The 19,273-nt window shown below is 37.8% G+C and overlaps 1 protein-coding gene across 1 annotated transcript in view; it reads right to left on the reverse strand.

Moving 5' to 3' along the window:
• Window positions 1-19,273, reverse strand: part of wdr18 (WD repeat domain 18) — a 209,751-nt gene that overhangs the window by 58,543 nt on the left and 131,935 nt on the right. Inside the window, exon 6 of the mRNA XM_063032491.1 lies at window positions 8,376-8,440. Within this exon, the coding sequence (XP_062888561.1) occupies window positions 8,376-8,440 (65 nt within the window). The remainder of the gene's footprint in view (window positions 1-8,375; window positions 8,441-19,273) is intronic.

Below are 19,273 nucleotides of genomic sequence, written 5' to 3' on the forward strand. Positions count from 1 at the left end.
AGAACCCAGGGGTAACAGCAAAAGACCTGCAGAAATCTCTAGAACTTACAAAAGTCTCTGTTCACGTGTCCATTATAAGAAAAACACTGAACAAGAATGATATTCGTGTAAGGACACCATGGAGGGAACCACTGCTTTCCAAAAAAATTGCACTTCTCAATTTCCCAAAAGCCACCCTGGATGTTCCATAATACTTCTGGAACAATGTTCTGTGGACAGATGAGTCAAAAGTTGAACTTTTTGGCAGAAATGCACACCGCTACGTTTGGAAGAAAAAGAGAACTGCACACCAACATCAAAACCTTATCCCAGCTGTGAAGCATGGTGGAAGAAGCATCATGGTTGGGGGCTGCTTTGCTGCCTCAGGGCCTGGACAGCTTGCAATCATTGAGTTCTTTTCTTTTTCTATATTTTTATTAGTTTCTACATAGAGTACAAGGAAGTATATATAAAAGGTCAAAAAAGATTTTAAAAAACTACCAATTACATTATATCTATTCATAAAAACAATTTCATTACCCTGTATTCAAGTAGGTTAGTCAATAGTTATATTGAAATATCAATGAATTCAAAATTGTGTCAAGACATTTTACAGGAGAATGTCAGGGTAACGGTCCATCACCTTAAGTTAGATCATGCAACTAGACAATGATCCGGAACACAAGAGTAAACCAACAACAGAATGGTTTACAAAAGAGAAAATTTGTGTTTTGAAATGGTCAAGTCCATACCTTAACCCAATGGAGATGCTGTGGCATGACCCGAAAAGGGCTGTTCATGCAAGGTATCCCAAAAATACTGAGGACCTGAAACGGTTTTGTATGGAGGAATGGTCTAAAATCACATCAGATCAGCAGCTACAGGAAACATTTGGTGGAGGTTATTGCTACTAAACGAGGTTCTACCAGTTTTTAAATACAAGAGTTCACATTCTTTTTCCTTTTTTTGGCGTGTGCCTGCGTGCGTGCGAGTCTGTTCGTGTGCGTCTGCGTGTCCGTGTGTGCATCCGTGATGTCTTTTTCATGGCTTTTACAAGGCACAAAGCGAGAGAGACTGTGATACGCCACTCCTCACACACACATTTTCACAGTATTTTCCCTTTATTTTACAAGGTCAAGTTGCGTTCTCGACACTCAACCCGGCACGGATGCAAAGCCTACTCGGGGGCAGACCCGACTAGTTTCGAACTCGGGAACCTCCACTCCCAGGTCCGACGCCGATGTCATTGCCCCACCAGCTGGCCCCACTTTCTTTTTCCAGCCTGGATTGTGAATGATTAAACAATGTTTCAATAAAGACATGAAAAGTGCAATTGTCTGTGTGTTATTAGTTTAGACAGATTGTGTTTGTCTATTATTGTGACTTAGATGAAGACCAGTCCACATTTTATGAGTAATTAATGCAGAAAACCAGGGAATTACATAGGATTCACAAACTTTTTCCTGCAACTGTAGGTCTTTTGTGACAAGATGTTTATTTAGTGATTCAGTGCACAGTAGGCCCTTCTGGTCCTTTGAGCCATGCCGCCCCAGCAAACCTGATTGACCCTAACCGAATCAAGGGATAATTTACAATGACCAATTAACCTATCCAGTACGTCTTTGAACTCTGGGAGGAAACAGGAGCACCAGTGGAAAACTCACATGTTCCACAGGGAGGACATATAGACTCCTTACAGAACAGCGCCAGAATTGATTTCTGAAATCCGGAATGCACTGAGGTTCACGCTGTGTTAACCTCTACACTACCATAATGCCCTGCGAATGTCGGCTGTGAACTACACAGTGAATGGTAAGTATGTTAGGTACAGCTTTTTTTAAGAAAGTAATAACCCCACAGTGGCATCCTGACATTGATGATACCTCCATCTGTTGCACACGCAAGAATATTGGTGAACGAAATGTCATTCCTTCTAAAAAATTGCTCAACAGTCTGAAATATTGACTCCCCTTTGTATCTGTTTCTAGTTCCCTTAGAATAACAACTCTTGAACCGTGCTTTCATCTTTCGTGAAGCTAACATAACCAAGAAACAAAGATTCATTGTTTAGCAAAGTTGACTCATCTAACTGCAGATAAAATTCTTTTTCTTTTCTTTTTAAATCTTTTTATTAAATAAGTATACAAAAAGGTAAGCCATATAGACACTAATACACTGTTAGAATATAATAAAATTACAGAAGATATTAATACAAAAAAAATACTACAAACAATGTAATTTAAACATAACATACCAAGGTAACATAATAGTATACTAATTTTATATATATATCAATAGAGAAAAGGAAAAAAAAAACCCCCCAAAAAAACCCACCGTGCAACTAACTAAAAGCAAAGCAAAGCAATGGGCTAACTTGAAACCAAACAGAGTTAAACTTAAAATCATGTCCTCAATCCCGACCTCCATTAAAAACAGTAAAAAAAAACAAGAAGGGTATATATTACATTAAATGAAAATATTGAATGAAAGATCTCCAAGTCTGTTCAAATTTAAATGAGGAGTCATAAAGATTGCTTCTAATTTTCTCCAGATTCAAGCATAATATCGTCTGAGAAAACCAAAAAAAGGTAGTTGGAGCATTAAGCTCTTTCCAATGTTGTAAGATACATCTTTTTGCCATTAAAGTAAGAAATGCAATCATTCTACGGGCTGAAGGGGAGAGATTACTGGAAATTTTAGGTAGTCCAAAGATAGCAGTAATAGGGTGAGGAGAGATATCTATATTCAATACCTTAGAAATAATATTAAAAATGTCTCTCCAAAAAGTTTCCAAAGTAGGGCAAGACCAAAACATATGAGTTAAAGAGGCTATCTGCCCCGGACATCTATCACAAAAAGGATTAATATGAGAATAAAAGCGCGCTAACTTATCTTTGGACATATGTGCTCTATGAACAACTTTAAATTGAATTAGGGAATGTTTAGCACAGATAGAGGAAGTATTGACTAATTGTAAAATCTGCCCCCAGTCATCCACGGAAATGGTAAACCCCAATTCCTGTTCCCAATCTACCCTAATCTTATCAAATGGAGCTTTCCTAAGTTTCATAATAATATTATAAGATAAAATTCTGTATGTTGTACAATATGGCTTCCACATTCTCAGACAGTTCACCTATTTGTCTTTGAACAGAGTTGCTGCTGTGCAGAATCAGTTTAATTACTTGGTCTGGTGACTTATGCTAAAATGTATCAGGACCTCCCTTATTGCTGGCAGAATCAGATCCTCTCCAATTGTATTGGCCTCTCCAGATTTAGCAATGAGCAATGAAATGTTGTACGAAGCACACAAACCATCACTGTTTTGTTTTGAAGTGCCAGTAAACATGAAAGTTTCCACGGTGATTTAAAATAAGCTGGGTTTTATTTGCTTTATTAGAGTACATTTCTCTTCAAATGTTTATTGAGTCTAGATGGTTTCTTTGCCTCATTTGAAAAAACCTTTTCATGTAAAAGACACATTGGTTTCTTGGTGCTAGTACGAATTCATATTTCAGATACTCCACACTATACTGTCAAAAGTTCTTTTTTGTTTGGTCTGCTTCCCCCATTTTTGTTAATAACAATAAAGTAGGATACCAGTACCTCCACTGGGCCTAGGGCTAGAGAAACACAGTCAAATCCATCCAAAAGGACAGATTCTGAACTTTCGCCCCCATTGAACACCATACCCTAATCATAGGAATTGCGTCACTGAATGGTTAGAGTTTGGGAATCGTACTAGCTAACACTGCACTACAGTAATGAATGACAATAATGCAACAGCCAGGCCTGGAAATAACTATTTCTTCAGTCCAGATTTCTCATAATATGCCAAGTACCGATGTGTCACATTGCTTTTGAACAAATACTTATAATAATTTATTAAATTAAGTCTGTAATCCTTCAGCTGTCACCCCTTGCTAACAAGCATCCCCCCACACACCACTTCGTTTATCTTTAATGCCCCTTTGGGAACCACTGCTTTAGAATAAACATTACCCATTTAAGATGAACATGAGGAAATTAATTTATTCTTTCAGAGAGTAAAGGTTCTCTGGACTTTTCTACCCAGAGAGTAAGGAGGTAGTCATTGCATGTATTTAAAGCATTGATGGACATAGACAGATATTTGAACTACAAGGGAGTCAGTAAGTATGGAAAACTTGTGCTGAAGCCAAGATCCAATTCATCATAATTCTACTAAATGGCAGTGCAGCTTGTAAGGGCCAAATGGTCTACTTCTGCTCTTGTTTCTTACATTATTCTTTTGTAGAAGTCACTTGTTAAATGTCAAAGGTTGTGGTGAGAAGAAAAGTGAAAAGGGAAGGGATAGTGAAAAAGGCAAGAGACAGAGCCAATGGTACAGTAAATGTGTTCTGGGAAAGGGGCAGAAAGGATGAGGTAAACAATAATGGGAAGGGGGAGATGTCACTGGAGAAGAGCTTGACAGGAAAGAGCTTAGCAAACAGAGGAAGCAAGCGAGCTGGAAGCCCTCACCACTGAAAAAAAAATTGCAAATATTTCAAAACTTGTGAACCTGTCTGAACTACTGCACATTCATCTGTTTCATCTAGGCAACAATTAGGAGACAATTCAAAATGTTGAAATAATTTTATGACAGGGTGCCATGCTAGCTTAGTGGTTAGTGTGAGGCTATAACAGCTCTGGGCATTCCGGAGTTCAATTCTGGCACTAACTGGAAGGAATTTGTATGTTCTCCCTATGACTGTGTGGTTCCCCCCAGGTACTCCAGTGACCTCCCACAGTGAAAAGGCATACTGATTAATAGGTTAATCGGTCATTGTAAATTGTACTGTGATTAGGCTAGTGTTAAATAGGTGCAGCTCAATGGGCTGGAAGGACCTGTTCGTGCTGTATCTCTAAATAAAATAAAATAAAACACTTCTCCAAATGCCAGTTTCTGTCTTTTGAGCTTGCCATGGCTTAACAGTTTAGCTGTGATAGTGTGATACCTTAGATACAGGGAAGTTCAAGATGCTTCTGTGTTATGTTTGACATTACTGCAGAACAGTGCAGATAAGGAACAATTAAGCTGAAATTTCTCCTGAACTTTTATTTGAAATAGTGGGTTACCAAAGGGCTGATTATAGATGCTGACCAGTTGAATGCAGTGAAACTAATACACTCTTAAAGATGATAACATGACTTAAATAACAATATATTAGTTAGTTACATTCTGTTTTATATTTTTTCATGTTTATATTGGAATTACAGGTGCTAACTTGACTTAGTAGATTCGACACTCATCTTAATCAAAAGGTTCGAAGTCAGAACCACTATCCAGAACTTGAAGGTAACCTATATGCCATGCTAATGCAGCAGTGAGTGATGAGTCGCAGGTGCTTTCCTTCAAGCAACAAATTAAAGCATGGACATGTTGGCCTTCACTGGCAATTTTATTTGACATTAATTGAAGATTCTAAACAAGAGTCAACATATTTGAGCCAGGAATGAAGGAGTGGAAATGGGAAGGAGGTGATAATAAAATGTGCAGATCTATTCCATTTAGTATGAAATAAAGAATATCAAAGGAAATTATTATAATATACTCTTTACCTTCTTTACCTTGAGAGTTCATCAGCTGACCATTGTAATAAATTGGGTTAAAGAGGAGCATGGAGAAAGGAAATTGTTCAATTTGCCACACTGAACAAAAGTCTGCACCTAGTTTGAGAAGTGGGAGAAGGAGAGGAGGCAGAGTGGTGGGACGAGAGCAAAGAAATTGGCAAAGAGTTGGAGAAACAATTGATTTGGAACTACTTCTATAAAAGAATTCTGCAGGAATGAGATGATGGAGTGAATGGTGTGGGAAGGTGTATGTCTGGGGGCGGGAGTGGGGAAGGTGGAGGAGATGTTTTAGGGGATGCCGACCATCATTGGAGGAGTAATGGATGGTTTGGCTCGCTGATGGGGGAGTGAGCACTGGATGTGTTTTAGGCCCAGGATATAATCAGCAAGTATGGCTAGATTGTGGGTTGGGGCTTAGGATAGTGTCAGGTTGAGTAATTTTTTAAAAGCGCATCCTGACTGCATATCTGGTGAGTGAATAGCCATGGTACAGTGACAGTCTTTGATTATCCCTGTATCAGACCCCACCCCACAGATTACAGCCTGTTTCAGTATTTTCAAAGGCCTTGTGAGCAGAATTTTGTGCATGATATTGAATGAGATTTGTATGCAATTTGATAACCCTGCAAATGCTCACCATTCAGCAGTCTGGTAAGTGCATGAAAACAACAGCAACTCTACACCAGTCCGCAGAAGTTTGGACAACTTTGCCTCAAGTCCATAGGCACAAACACTTGTCATTCATTCAAGGGACATTTTTGCTACAGGTTGTCCCAGCAGCAATAGAGAAATAAATTGAGATGTATAGGATGGGCAACATCCATGCAGCAGATTCTGATCATTATACTTCTAAGGTATAATAATCAAAGCATTTAGAATGTAGAATTGTGGAAACGTCACAACATATGTTAGTGATAATAAACCTGATTCTGATTCCAGTTTTTTTGCTCTTAAGGGCTATCATGATGCACCTACTAGGGACATCTTTAGAGGTTATGGCATAGGGTCAGCAGGCATTAGTACAAATAAGAAGCAACCAGTCTACAAAAATAAAACTTGTTTAAATGTAAAAGTAAAAGCACAAATCAGTTTTGAAATTAAAAGGTGTCCGCAGAGAACAAGCACCTGGTCTACAGCAGGGGGCTGGCTACTCAAGATAAGGTCTGTAGCTTGAAATGACCATGAGATTTTCTTGTCTGCATGAGCCAAACAGAAAACCTATAAAGGTCTATGTTAATTGACCAAAAGGTAAATAATTAATTGGCTTAAATCAAACAGGGCACCTACAGCTAAGTTATTTTGCACCTTTCTTCAAGAGATCAAGGAGGGCTGCCAGGCCAGACTAAATTTTGTCGCTTACCATGTCAAACATGATTATAGGTATATTTGATCTATCAATAATTGAATTGGGATATGTTCGTACTCTTATCAACTCTCACAACATTAATCTTGGGTGTGCGGTTTTCTGTCCTCACAGAAGCTTTTAGGCTATCTGCGTGAATTTCTTTGAACAAGCAAAGGTGTTAGAATATTCAGAGGTATTTTGGCAGTAACAGTGTATTCCCATTATAAGTGTGTGCTTCAATAGAACAGTTTGTCAGATGTAAAATAGTCAAGAAAACATGTAGTTATTGAAATTGTATTGAATCACTTATTGTCACTACTGTCCTTAAGAAAATAAAATATTGATATACTTTGAGTTTGGGAGACTGTACTGAGAGGGCCTCAAGGAGAATGTCTGCTTGGAGTGATAAATAATTTCACTATAACCAGTTTCTCCAGCAACTTAGAATTAGAATTAGGTTTAATATCACTGGTACTTGGTGTGAAATATTTTGTTTTGCAGCAGGGGTAGATTGCAATACATAATAATAAACTATAAATTACAATCAGTATATAAAAGAAATAAATAAGTAGTACAAAAAGAGAGGAAAATATAGTGTTCATGATTTCACCGTCCATTCAGAAACCTGACGGTGGAGGGGAAGAAGCTGTCCCTTCAGTGTGTGCCTTAAGGACCATGTACCACCTTCTGATGGTAGCAATCAGAAGAGGGCATGTCCTGGATGATGAGGGTCATGATTGAATAAAGTTGGAATTTATAAATGGTTTCATGCAATATTAAACCGACGTCTCCTTCTCCATACTTCACTTTGCTATTCTGTTAAAATAATTTAAGTACCATGACAAGACAGTACATTGGCAAAACTATCCTTCAAGGGGACATACCAAAGCAGATGTTCCTGGTGGATAGGAGTGGTGAAAGTTGTAATACACTTGTGGCTCAAAGGAAATAACAAGCAATTTTATTAGTAGTCTAAAATATTTTAACATTACCAAATTTCCAATAGCAGCTCTCCACCCAGGGCAAGGTACTAAGGGCTGTGGAAGGACAAGGAATAGTAAAGTATCAAAGTACTTTCCTTAATAAAAAAAAATGTGGTTCATTATTATCCAGATTAATTTATCCGTTATGTGAAAATTTAGTATGGTCTTGGTGTTAGTCATTAAAAACAAATTATTATTTTTTGAAAAATAGATAACTTAGAAATGCAACACAAGGCACAAAATACAAATAAAATATACACTTTACTTACAAGGAAGAGAAGTGAGCTATTATTTTTTTTAAATTATCCACTCTCCAGCACCATCTTACATTTAAGATTTATTCTACCTTGTCCTAAGTGAAAATGGCTGAAATTCCCTTAGCGTAACAAAGACAATCTCCACTAAAATGTTTTTATTGGAGTTCACTTATAGTAAGCTGCAATTCTAATATAAATAGTTAAGAAACAGTTCATTACCGATGTCCCTTGAAAATCTGACTGCCATCCTTATCTGTCTGAAAATTCTTTTCTCTCTGAACAGGCTGCAAATGAGAAAAATCCATCATTAGCACATATATTCAGATTAAACTAAATTTTCTTGAGATTGAATTTAAATGTAAGTAGAAAATAAATTAAGCAGCACCATTTAAAAATTTGTATTATTACAAACTCACAATCAAACTACTTATCAATCCAAGTACAAGAAAAAGCAGAATATCTCAGTTTTACATCCCCTCTCCCCCACCAACCTTTACCTCTTGAGCATCTAGGAGATACCTGTACTGGAAGCTAATGTTGTGGTTAGGGAACACTAAACAGCAAAAAAAAACAGTAGACAGGGACTGTGTAAACCACAAAACAGGAGATTACTCTCTTTTACATTGAAATCCACAGATCAGGGCTCGAGAGAGGCAAAGAAGAACTTGAGATTAGTCCACACCCAAGAGGTAAAACTACACTTCAACTTCCCAGCCAAACTTAAAAGCAACACAAAAACAACTTTCTTTAAAGAAACAAACCATTTTCATTATATAAACAATTTTATGTAAAGAAAATTATTGTGTATTCTTCAGTTATAAGTTGAACTAACATAAGTTTATATGTCTTCACACAAGAGTGCAGAAATATCAAAGTGTGTTGAAAAACGTCTGTTACAAGAGATACAAGAAACTGCAAATACTGGAATATGGAGCAACAAACAACCTGCTGGAGGAACTCAGGTTCAACAGCAACTGTGGGAGGAAAGGGAATGATGCAAAAAGCTAACAACTTGATGCACTCAATACTTGATGTACTCTGGCACATTTCAGTCAGACCAACTTGAAGCAATCTCTCCCCAACTTCTATCAGCATATCACCTGCAGCACCAGAGGACCCAACATTCTCGACCACTGCTGCACTACTATCAAGAATACTTATTGTTCCAACCCTCGGGAAATCTGAGCATCTAGCTGTCCTCCCCCTGCCTGCATTATGGGCAGAGACTAAAGAGGACAGCATCAGAGATAAGAGGTAGTCAAGGGAGGCAAAGTGGCTACAGACTGCTTCAAGTCCACGGTGGTGGACTAGGCCGTATTCAAGGACTCATCAGTGGACCAGAATGAATATACTATAGTTGTCATGAACTTTATGAAGACACTTCTACATATGCTCTCTTCTCACTACTACCAGGCAGGAGATACAGGAGCCGAAGTCCAAGACCATCAGGCCCCAGAACCAGCATGGTTAACTTCACTCACTGCAATTCTGAACTGATTCCACAATCTACATTCAAGGACTCCACAACTCACATTCTCAAGTGCTTTCAAAACTCTTCTCGGGCTTCCAGCCAGTTTCAGGTGTCGGTTTTAACTCACCTTTCGATGACAAACTTTGCCACCTACATCAGGGATGATGCCTAGGCATGTCTAGTCCGTTGGTATATATACTCAACTCCCGATGTCCGTCCCTCCTGATTGGTTAGTCATCAACTGTCCCACTGTCTACACTCTCTCATCTTATTTAAAATCATATTCTAGTTCTTAGACTGAGGCCTTCATCTTTGTTGAATGGCAGCCTCAGGCATGGCGTCTATCAGAAGCCCACTCACATGGACTTATAACTCAACAATAAAAGCCACCATCATGTCTCCCAAAGTACAGCGGGTTCTTTCTACTTTGATTAACAGTGCAAAACCTATTTTGGACCTGAAGAGTCTCCACAAGGAAATAACACAATTATGCACAATATTCCTACAGAGTGGCCACAAGGCGAAGGAATTCCATTGGGCCCTTAAAAGGGCCAAAGGGAAAACCAGGAAACCTGACAATGAGGAGGAAGCCATCACTACCATCTGTGTTCCCTATATTTCCACAGTTTCTGGAAGAACTGCCAGGATTCTGAAGAAATACTGGATAAGTACCATCCATAAACCCAAAAGGAAGCACAAATCCTAGTTTATGCAGGTTAAAGATGACCTTGTATTTTCAGGATTCCATGTGAGTGTGGAGCAGCGTGTATCAGCCGGACAGGGTGCAAGGTAGAAACTGGCATCAAGGAGCATACAAGGTCTATCCATTTAGGTTACCGGAGAAATCGGCGGTAGCAGAACATTGCATATGCAATAATCACAAGATTGACTTTGACAGCACAAAACTACTCTGCTGTGCCAAAGGCTTTTGGGACCACCTGGTGAAGGAAGCCATCAAAATAAAACTAGAGAATAAGAATTTCAACAAAGACGAAGAGATACAAAATATGATATAGGAGTAGATTTGGGCCATTTGGCCCACTGAGTTTGTTCCGCTATTTCATCATGGCTGATCCAACTTTCCTCTTAGCCCCAATCTCCAAACTTCTGTCCGTATCCTTTCATGCCCTGACCAATCAAGAATCTATCAACATCTGACTTAAACATACATAAAGACTTGGCCTCCACAGCTGCTTATGGCAAAGAGTTCCACAGATTCACCACTGTCTGTCTAAATAAATTCCTCATCTCCGTTCTAAAAGAACACCCTTCTATTCTGAGGCTGTGTCCTCAGGTCTTAGACTCTCCTACCATAGGAAACATCCTCTCCACATCCACTCTTATCAAGGCCTTTCACTATTCAATAGGTTTCAATGAGGTCACCCCTCATTCTTCTGAACACTAGTGAGTACAGGCCCAAAGCCATCAAACGTTCTTTACATGACAAGCCATTCAATCCTAGAATCAGAGAAACGTATTGCTCTAAGTAAGAACTGGAATATGATTTTAAACAAGGTGGGACAGTGGAAACCTGATTGGTTAAGGACCAACCAATCTGGAGGGATGGACGTCAGGAGTTTAGTATATATAACACCAGACTAGACATGCCTTGGCTTCATCCCTGATGAAGGGAGCGGAGTTTGTCATCGAAACATCAGTTAAAATCATCACCTGAATCCAGCTGGAAGCCCGAGAAGAGTTTGTGTGTCATGTTCTTAGTATTAAATATATAATTATATACACATGCAAAAGTTGTCTTCTTTGACACATCAGTTGCTTGTCAGTCTTATGTATAATTTTTGTAAGTTCAATTGTATATTTTTATTTTCCTGTAAATGCCTGTAGAAAATGAACCTCAAGGTAGTACATGGTAACATATACATACTTCGAAAATAAATTTACTTTGACTTTGAACTCCTTTTGTCCCACAGGTGCTGCTTAACCTGCTGAGTTCTTCCAGCAGATTGTTCATTGCTCTTACAAGTTTCTTATTGTTTGGGAAAATGATAGGAAGTGACCCCAAAACATTAGGAATACATTAACATTTGTTCCTCCTCAGGCTGCTTTCACCACCCATTTCCAATTTAATTAATTTCATGTCTATATTAAAAGACTGGTCTGTATATTATATTTTGAGCCTACAAATACTTAGTTTGAACATTTCTGTGAACTGTCAACCTTGGTTGCAAGATACCAGGCTGTTGCAAGGATCACATTAATACTTAAACCAAAAATATTTCACTGGTTTTGACCTCTTACTACCTAACTGCTACTATCCAAGACAGATCTCTCAATGTCCTTTCATACAGAGTTTGAAATTTGGTCAGAGTCTATAATCCAACCGTCCTGAGAGATATATCATTGTTCAAACAGGATCTCATAAAAGCATTACATAAATTTACTGTTACAGCAGAATTAAATGCACATTACAGTACTTAAGACAGTGCTCCCAACATTGCTCTAGTTCAATGATGGTGACCAGCTACTAATCAGGAGGGAGGATTCATGTCATGTAAGGTAGCTGTAGAGTGAAGTATAAAGTGTGCTCTAGCCCCAATAATGCTGACAGTGGTTAAACTTCCAAAACTAAATTTAAACCCATAGTTACCACACTGTTTCATATGAGAATCCACTCAACTTAAGCCCAACAGTCACAGTCTTAAATGATGAAACATTCATTCCATTCCCAACTTTCTTCATGGACATCTCGACCTTTAGTTCATCCCTTCCATGTAACTACTTTTCAGATCTTCTGTTCAATCAAATTATTAATTTTAACAACCATTTCTAGCCCAGGTTTTCTATTAAAACTTACAGTGACAGAGTAGAATTAGGACACTTGCCCCATGTAGTCTGTTAAGCTACAAAGTAGTTTCTCTTAGTTGAAAAAAAAGATAATTTCAATTAATATTTTAACAGGATTTGCAAACAAGCCACCAAAGCAGAATAAAATGGAAGGAAATTCAAGTAATGTTAAACCACCCCCAACCTCCCCCCCCCCCGAGTTTCAACTCATTGTGCTATTTGGAACAAATTGTTGATGAACCAACTATACCATATAATACCTTATATTTGCACTACACTTGTTACAATCTCACCTTCACTGACACATGCATGCAGACCAACATTAGCCCTGATACACAAGCACATCATGGCATCAACTTCATATGGTACAATGGTAGTGCTGCATCTCCCAAACAGAATATTTGTTTCAGTACGTGCTCATTGCCTGTGGTACATAATGTCCAATTATTCAATGCAGTCAACCACTAGGACTATTTGACAACACCTTCCAGAAGCCCGAGGTCAACAGGTAAAACATTTCTACTTCCTGCAAACTTACCAAGTTGTACACCATTTGAAATATATATCCTTGGATCAAAGTTGAAGAGTACGCTAACAGCATAAGGACAGCAGTGATTTAAAAAAGCCACTCTGCCCTCAAAAGGCAATTAGGAATGAGTGTCAAATGGTGGCATTGCTAGAAACAACCTTTTCCATTTTTTCCCCTCATTTTTCACTCTAAATAAAAAATATACAAAGAATGCTAGATCTGCCTAGCCTGTTCTCAACTGAAATGGCAATGCTGTGTCAGTACTCAGTCTTTCACTTAAATATCTCAATGCTTCTTTAAGAGAAGGCAGACTAATGGTGAAAGTTTTAAATATATTGCTCAATTTTTAAGCAATAAAACTGTCACTGAATTATTGCACTCTGCAGATAATTAAATAAATTAATTTCATGAAGACTAGAACACTGTCACTTCCTTCTGCTCCTGGCAGGATGTCATACAATCAGCACTTTATATTGCACTTAAACAACTGCTTTGAGCTCAGCAATGGTGAAGTGCTGTAAAATTACATTAAGCTTTTCAATCCAATCTATTTTTTTGAACTTTTTATTTCCCTGCACTTTAACCAAAGTCCTAAAATTCAACTCTGCATAACCTACTGAATGCAACATTCTCTAATTGATTATGCACTTCAAGCATTTTATCAACGAGTGTGCTTGAGCAATCCCGAAGGCAAAAAAATCTGCAGAATCTCTTGTATTTATAATACTTGCTCAAGTCAATCATGAGTGCTGCTGGTGGGATGGGCTGGTGTAGGATGGAGAAAAGTAGGAAGAAATGCTGCTGATAGAAGTTTTAATGCAATCGTTTAACTTGCTATTGATTTTTCTGATCATTAATTTTCAAACTGAAATGAACCAGACCATTTATTTTCATGGGACTGGGTCTAACCTGGCCCCAGCTCAGCAAGCAGATTTCCCAGCCTGAAAGAGGAGAAATCTGAGAGAACTGGCAATGCACAAGTCTTTCAGTGCAGTGCATGTGTCCCAGGGTCGGCGCTCTGCCAAGCAGAGAACTAGGCTTTATATATATACTTTATATTTTTATTTATAGCAATGAATGGACTATTCAAAATTAGTCCATTATTTTAATGTAAAACGGGAAAATATAGGATACTGTAAAATTAGACATTTTTAAAATAGCTCTAGTGGAATTAACAAGCAAATCAGGCACATCCACAGAATTTACAGCGCTGATCAAACGTGTTTACTTGAAAATATTAATTCAACAGAGCTGCCGATTTACTTACTTCCAGCATTTTCTATTACCATTTCAAAGTTCTAACATATGCAGAACTTCTGATTTGTGATATTATTCTGAAGCTAACTTTGAATATTCTTAAGTATTTTAAGTCCACAACGCTTTCCGTAATTGCAACTGTTACCCGAGAAGTTCAATGCCAATTAGCATTTAATTGCTACTGAGGGGATTTTGCTAGTAAATAGTTAGCTTCGAGCAAGAAGAAACTAATCTCACATCTATCTTTTGTCAAAAAGTGCATATTTCTCCAGAATAAAGTGACAGAGATAAAGAAAGCATGTAAGCTCTTTTGACAATGATGAGAAGGGTTCAGGTACACAACATTCAATTATTGTGACATTGCACAATAGATTCAAAACCAAGTGAAATCACCAGATGAAGATTGAAATATCAAGTTATAAATTTAGGCTGAAATAGTTGAAGATGGGTGTACCTGCAACAACTGTCTTGAGCAACAATTGTGGTGATGCCCTGGAGTAGCATGTTTGACCTTCAGTACATGTAACCCCAATAATTGGAGTGTTTCCCTATGATGTTCCAGTCGTGCTTCATTACATTTCTCAATGACAAATGTATTTGTATTTCACAGGGGAAAACAGAATTCTGTCCTTATTTTTTATTTTCCATTGAAAATAATCACATCACCAGTTAAAATGGAAACTGCTTATGTAAAGTGGTCACAGCATTTAATGTCCTGCTATTAATGTACTATGCAACTAATCTCTGAATACAGTAATTCACATTCAATTCTTAACTATAAATGCAGTTCATCATTCCTGTGCATGATTAGGATCCCACGTATTTAAATTATTGACTACTTTTTCTTACCTTGGTAAACAATAAAATGATTTTTAAATTTTTTGCTTAACATCATAAAAATGTCTGAATGACAAAGGGCCAGATTATCTGATGATTCCAATTTAACCTTCAGACTGCGCTGACAAAACTGACCTCAGCAGTGATAGTTACAGAAATGCTGCAGTTGAATTTGGATCGTAATTTCACCCTCCCACCCCCCACCCCATCCCCGCCCTCCCACCCACCATTTACAGTCCCACTGTAAATTTAAATTAATACTCATTTAAAGGCTAACCTTTCCAGCCACTTAATTCAAAATGCAAAAGAGGTTAAATAAAGAGCTGCCAAACTAATTATTAGCATTGCACAACGTGGAGCACTGTATTGTTAAAAAAAATCAAACGATTACACAATATTCAAGAGATCAGGCTACATCTGTGGAGAAAAAGAGATAATGTTTCAATCTGAAGCCTTCATCGAAACTGGGAAGGAGATAAAATAAACTTGTTGAGCTTCGGAGGGTGGGGGAATGGGGTCATTAAGGGGGATGTCTCTGATGGAGTAAAGCTGGGGGGAGCCCTGAGAGTATCTGGTTAATTAAGTTAATGGAGCAGTCAGAGATTGAAATGGTATATGAAAGACAAGGAGTTCTTATTAAAGTCAAGAGCTTTATTAAAAATGGGAGCAGGAAAGCCACAATTTAAGACATTTCAGAGGCAATTACAGAGAACACTTCATCATAAACATAAATGCCATGTTGACAGTGGAATTAGAGATACACATGTTGAAAAAGGATGGGGAAAGTGTGGAATTGAGACTAATGTGGAATGGATCTACAAACAGCTACAACAAAAAAAAGTCTATAAAAATCAAACATTATGAACATATCATTTGACATTATATGCCAGGACCTCAAAATTTAAAATGAAACAAAATTTGCCAAGCTTTGGAATCATTTTAGAAAATCATACAAACATTTGTACTTCAAAGAATAAAAAGCGCAACTTACTGCTAATCAAGGCAAAATCATTTACAGAAATTGTGAAATCTACTGACCATTTAGCAGAAATTACCAGCATATGTTAACACTGCATGAAAGAAATTAATAACATCATCGAGAATTGCAGAAAGCTGATAGCAGGTATTGGGAAAAATATCTAAGAAGCAACTTGGTATTTGAGGTATATTGTTTGATTATAGAATTCAAAGATGACTTTCAAACACAAATATTACTGGTGCATAAATTGCCACCTTTTTGATTTAAATGCTGCATAAATACAATCCAGCCTTTTACATTAGCTAGTTAAAATAAGTTAGTACACTATTGCATCAATATTAATGCTAACACAGAATTTAATTCAGGCAGCAACTTATCTTCTCATAAATTTCAGGTTAGTGTTGGATTCTACTGTTCTTAAATCCGAGATACTTTTAGAAGTCAGGAACAAAGCATAAAAGTGATTGTTTCACAATTGTTTTATTAAGAGTTGACAGAGCAGAAGGAAACTGAACAGGCAGTAACAGGAAAAGCTAAGATTCAAGAAGATGGTGCCTAGAACAAACAGCTACTTTATACCCATAGAGATAAGAAAAATTCCATTCTAATCTACAGATAATAATATAATGAGAAAGTGCTTAGTCATTACTGCAGTAAAACTGACCAATGAGATAACACTTATTAATTTAATGCAGAGCTTCTGGAGCTTTCCAGAATTATACTTTGGATAAACACTAGACAGATATTAAACTTGTAGACATACTAGAGCCACAATGAATTATAGTAAGCAGTTACTCGTATATAAATAATATAAAATACAAGCAGATAATTAATTGTCAAACTGCAAAGAAAATAATTAAACAGATGGATCCAACATCAGCATCAGACGTTCCCTAAGAGCTTATCCTATTAGTAACTAGTCACTAATAACCAGCAATTCTCAAATTAATGAATAATAACACATAAAATGCTCATTACCTTAAATATTATTTACGCTAGCTTTTCTCAGACTTCACCTTCCAATCAGGCAGGAAGCAGAGAAGGACCCTGATCCTCAGTAATGAAAACAAAACTACAATCATTGGCAATCTGAAATTAAATCATAAAATGCTGGAAGCACTCAGTGCTTCTGGGATTTTTCATGTTCATTACCCCAATCCTCCTCCAAGTTAGAAGGATTAATTAGTCACATGTCATTTAAAGCTGGTACCACTTCCCAGATGTACATTCTTTAAAAGTACACTTTAAGGAACATCCAGGAAGAAACAGAGAATTCAAAAACTTAGCCTATACATCTGAAGGAAAGGTTTTGAAGTGTTATTGGTCTAGAAATAGTTACTGAAAAAGAAGTTTGATGCAAGGCTGATAAATATGCAAAAAGCACAATCATTTGCACCTCTTAGCAAAACTGATTGGGGTTCAATTCCTGCTGCAATCTATAAATCTATACTATAGGTTCCGGCCAAGTTGGCGGCAACATACAATGCTCCCTTGTTCGACATTTTCTGGATAGCTCATGAGTATATCTTTTTTACTCTTCCGTCTGTTTTTCACCTTAAACATGTTGCTGGGACTGTTACAGAGTTCGTAATTTACAATGTGGAAATCAATTGAGTGATCCAGCATTTTACTCTCTCCAAGAAGATTCCAGGAAGACAGCATGTACTTGCATGGCCTCAATGCGAAGAAACTTCGAGACAGGATACGGGCCAATGTTCAACTCCACTTCATTGATTAAAGTGTCCATTAATTGCTGATTAAAGCACTGAGGCGAATGCAGACGACAACAGACAGTTCAGTACCGACTGCCTTCCTTTTGATCACTGCTGGAGGAGTCTGTGAGTAGCCTATTGCAGTATATTTCACTGTGGCAGGTGGGTAGGCCTCTCTGCCCCGTGTGGTGTCCCTCTTTTTCGATGAATGTCAGTGATATCAGAGAATGGTATTGTAGTTCTTTGTTTATCAATTGGATTATTGCATTTATAGACTGTGAGTGTTTTAGGACAAGGTTTTTATACTCAGTTTTTTTAAATCACCTATTCCTTTTCCATTTTATTTTGCCAAGGGGTGGGAGTTTGGGGGTTGATGTTCTGTTAAGCAATGGATTTCACTGTGTGGTTCAATGTTTTGGCGTACATGTGCCAAATAAAGCTGTCAGTTTAATTTCTCTAAAATAGGTAATAACTATCCTGATGAAGGGTTTCAACCCAAACCATCGGCTCTTTATTCCTCTCTTTAGATGCTGCCTGACCTGCTGAGTTCCTTCAGCACTTTACTGTCTGTTACTCTGGATTTCCAGCATCTGCAAAATTTCTTGTGTTTATACTTTGACATCAGGAACTGGCTGAAGGAAATCTAATCAAGATCTGCATTAAATCTGCTCGAAAAAATTATAATCGGTGCCATCCACTGGGAATGATTGTAAATTTCAAAGTCAGGTTTTACAATTAATTTTCACATTGTGTGCAATTACATTTACTACAGCCTTTTATGCTCGCTTTAACTGACAGAACATGAAGGCACCTTCATGAACACTCACAGCCCTCGACGACCCTGTGGTTTCAGTATCTGAGTCTGATGCAAGAGCATCCATTTGGAGGGTGAACCATGAAAATGAAACATATCAACTGTTGCCCAAGGAGTGACTTGGATTCACTCCAAATTTCCTACCATCACAATAGGTCACCTGCAGGTGCCATTTCATTGGCTCTTCACTCAGCCCTGGAGCATCTGGACAATAAACATGCCTTTATCAGGATGCTCTTCATTGACTACAGCTCTGCACTCAACACTATCATCCCCACAAAACTCATCAATAAGCTCCAATACCTAGGCCTTGATTATTTCTTGTACAACTGGATCCTCAATTTCTTCACGTGCAGATCCCAATCAACTCGGATTGGTGACATCTTCTCCACAATCACCATCAGCACCAGAGCACCACAAGGATGTGCTTAGCTCCCTGCTCTACTCGGTTTACAGTTATGACTGAGAGGATAAATACAGCTCCAATGCAATATTCAAGCTTGCTGATGACTGTTGTTCACCAAATCCAAGGTGGTGATGTATCGACACAGAAGAGAGATTGAAAATCTTCTTGAATGGTACCACAACAACAACCTCTTATTCAGCAAAACCACAGAACTGATTATTGACTACAGGAGGAGGAAAACAAAAGTCCATGAGCCAGTCCTCAACAAGGGATCAGAGGTGAAGAGGGTCAGTAACTTTAAATACCT

This window comes from Mobula hypostoma, chromosome 24 (genome assembly GCF_963921235.1).
Source record: "Mobula hypostoma chromosome 24, sMobHyp1.1, whole genome shotgun sequence".
NCBI lineage: Eukaryota > Metazoa > Chordata > Chondrichthyes > Myliobatiformes > Myliobatidae > Mobula > Mobula hypostoma.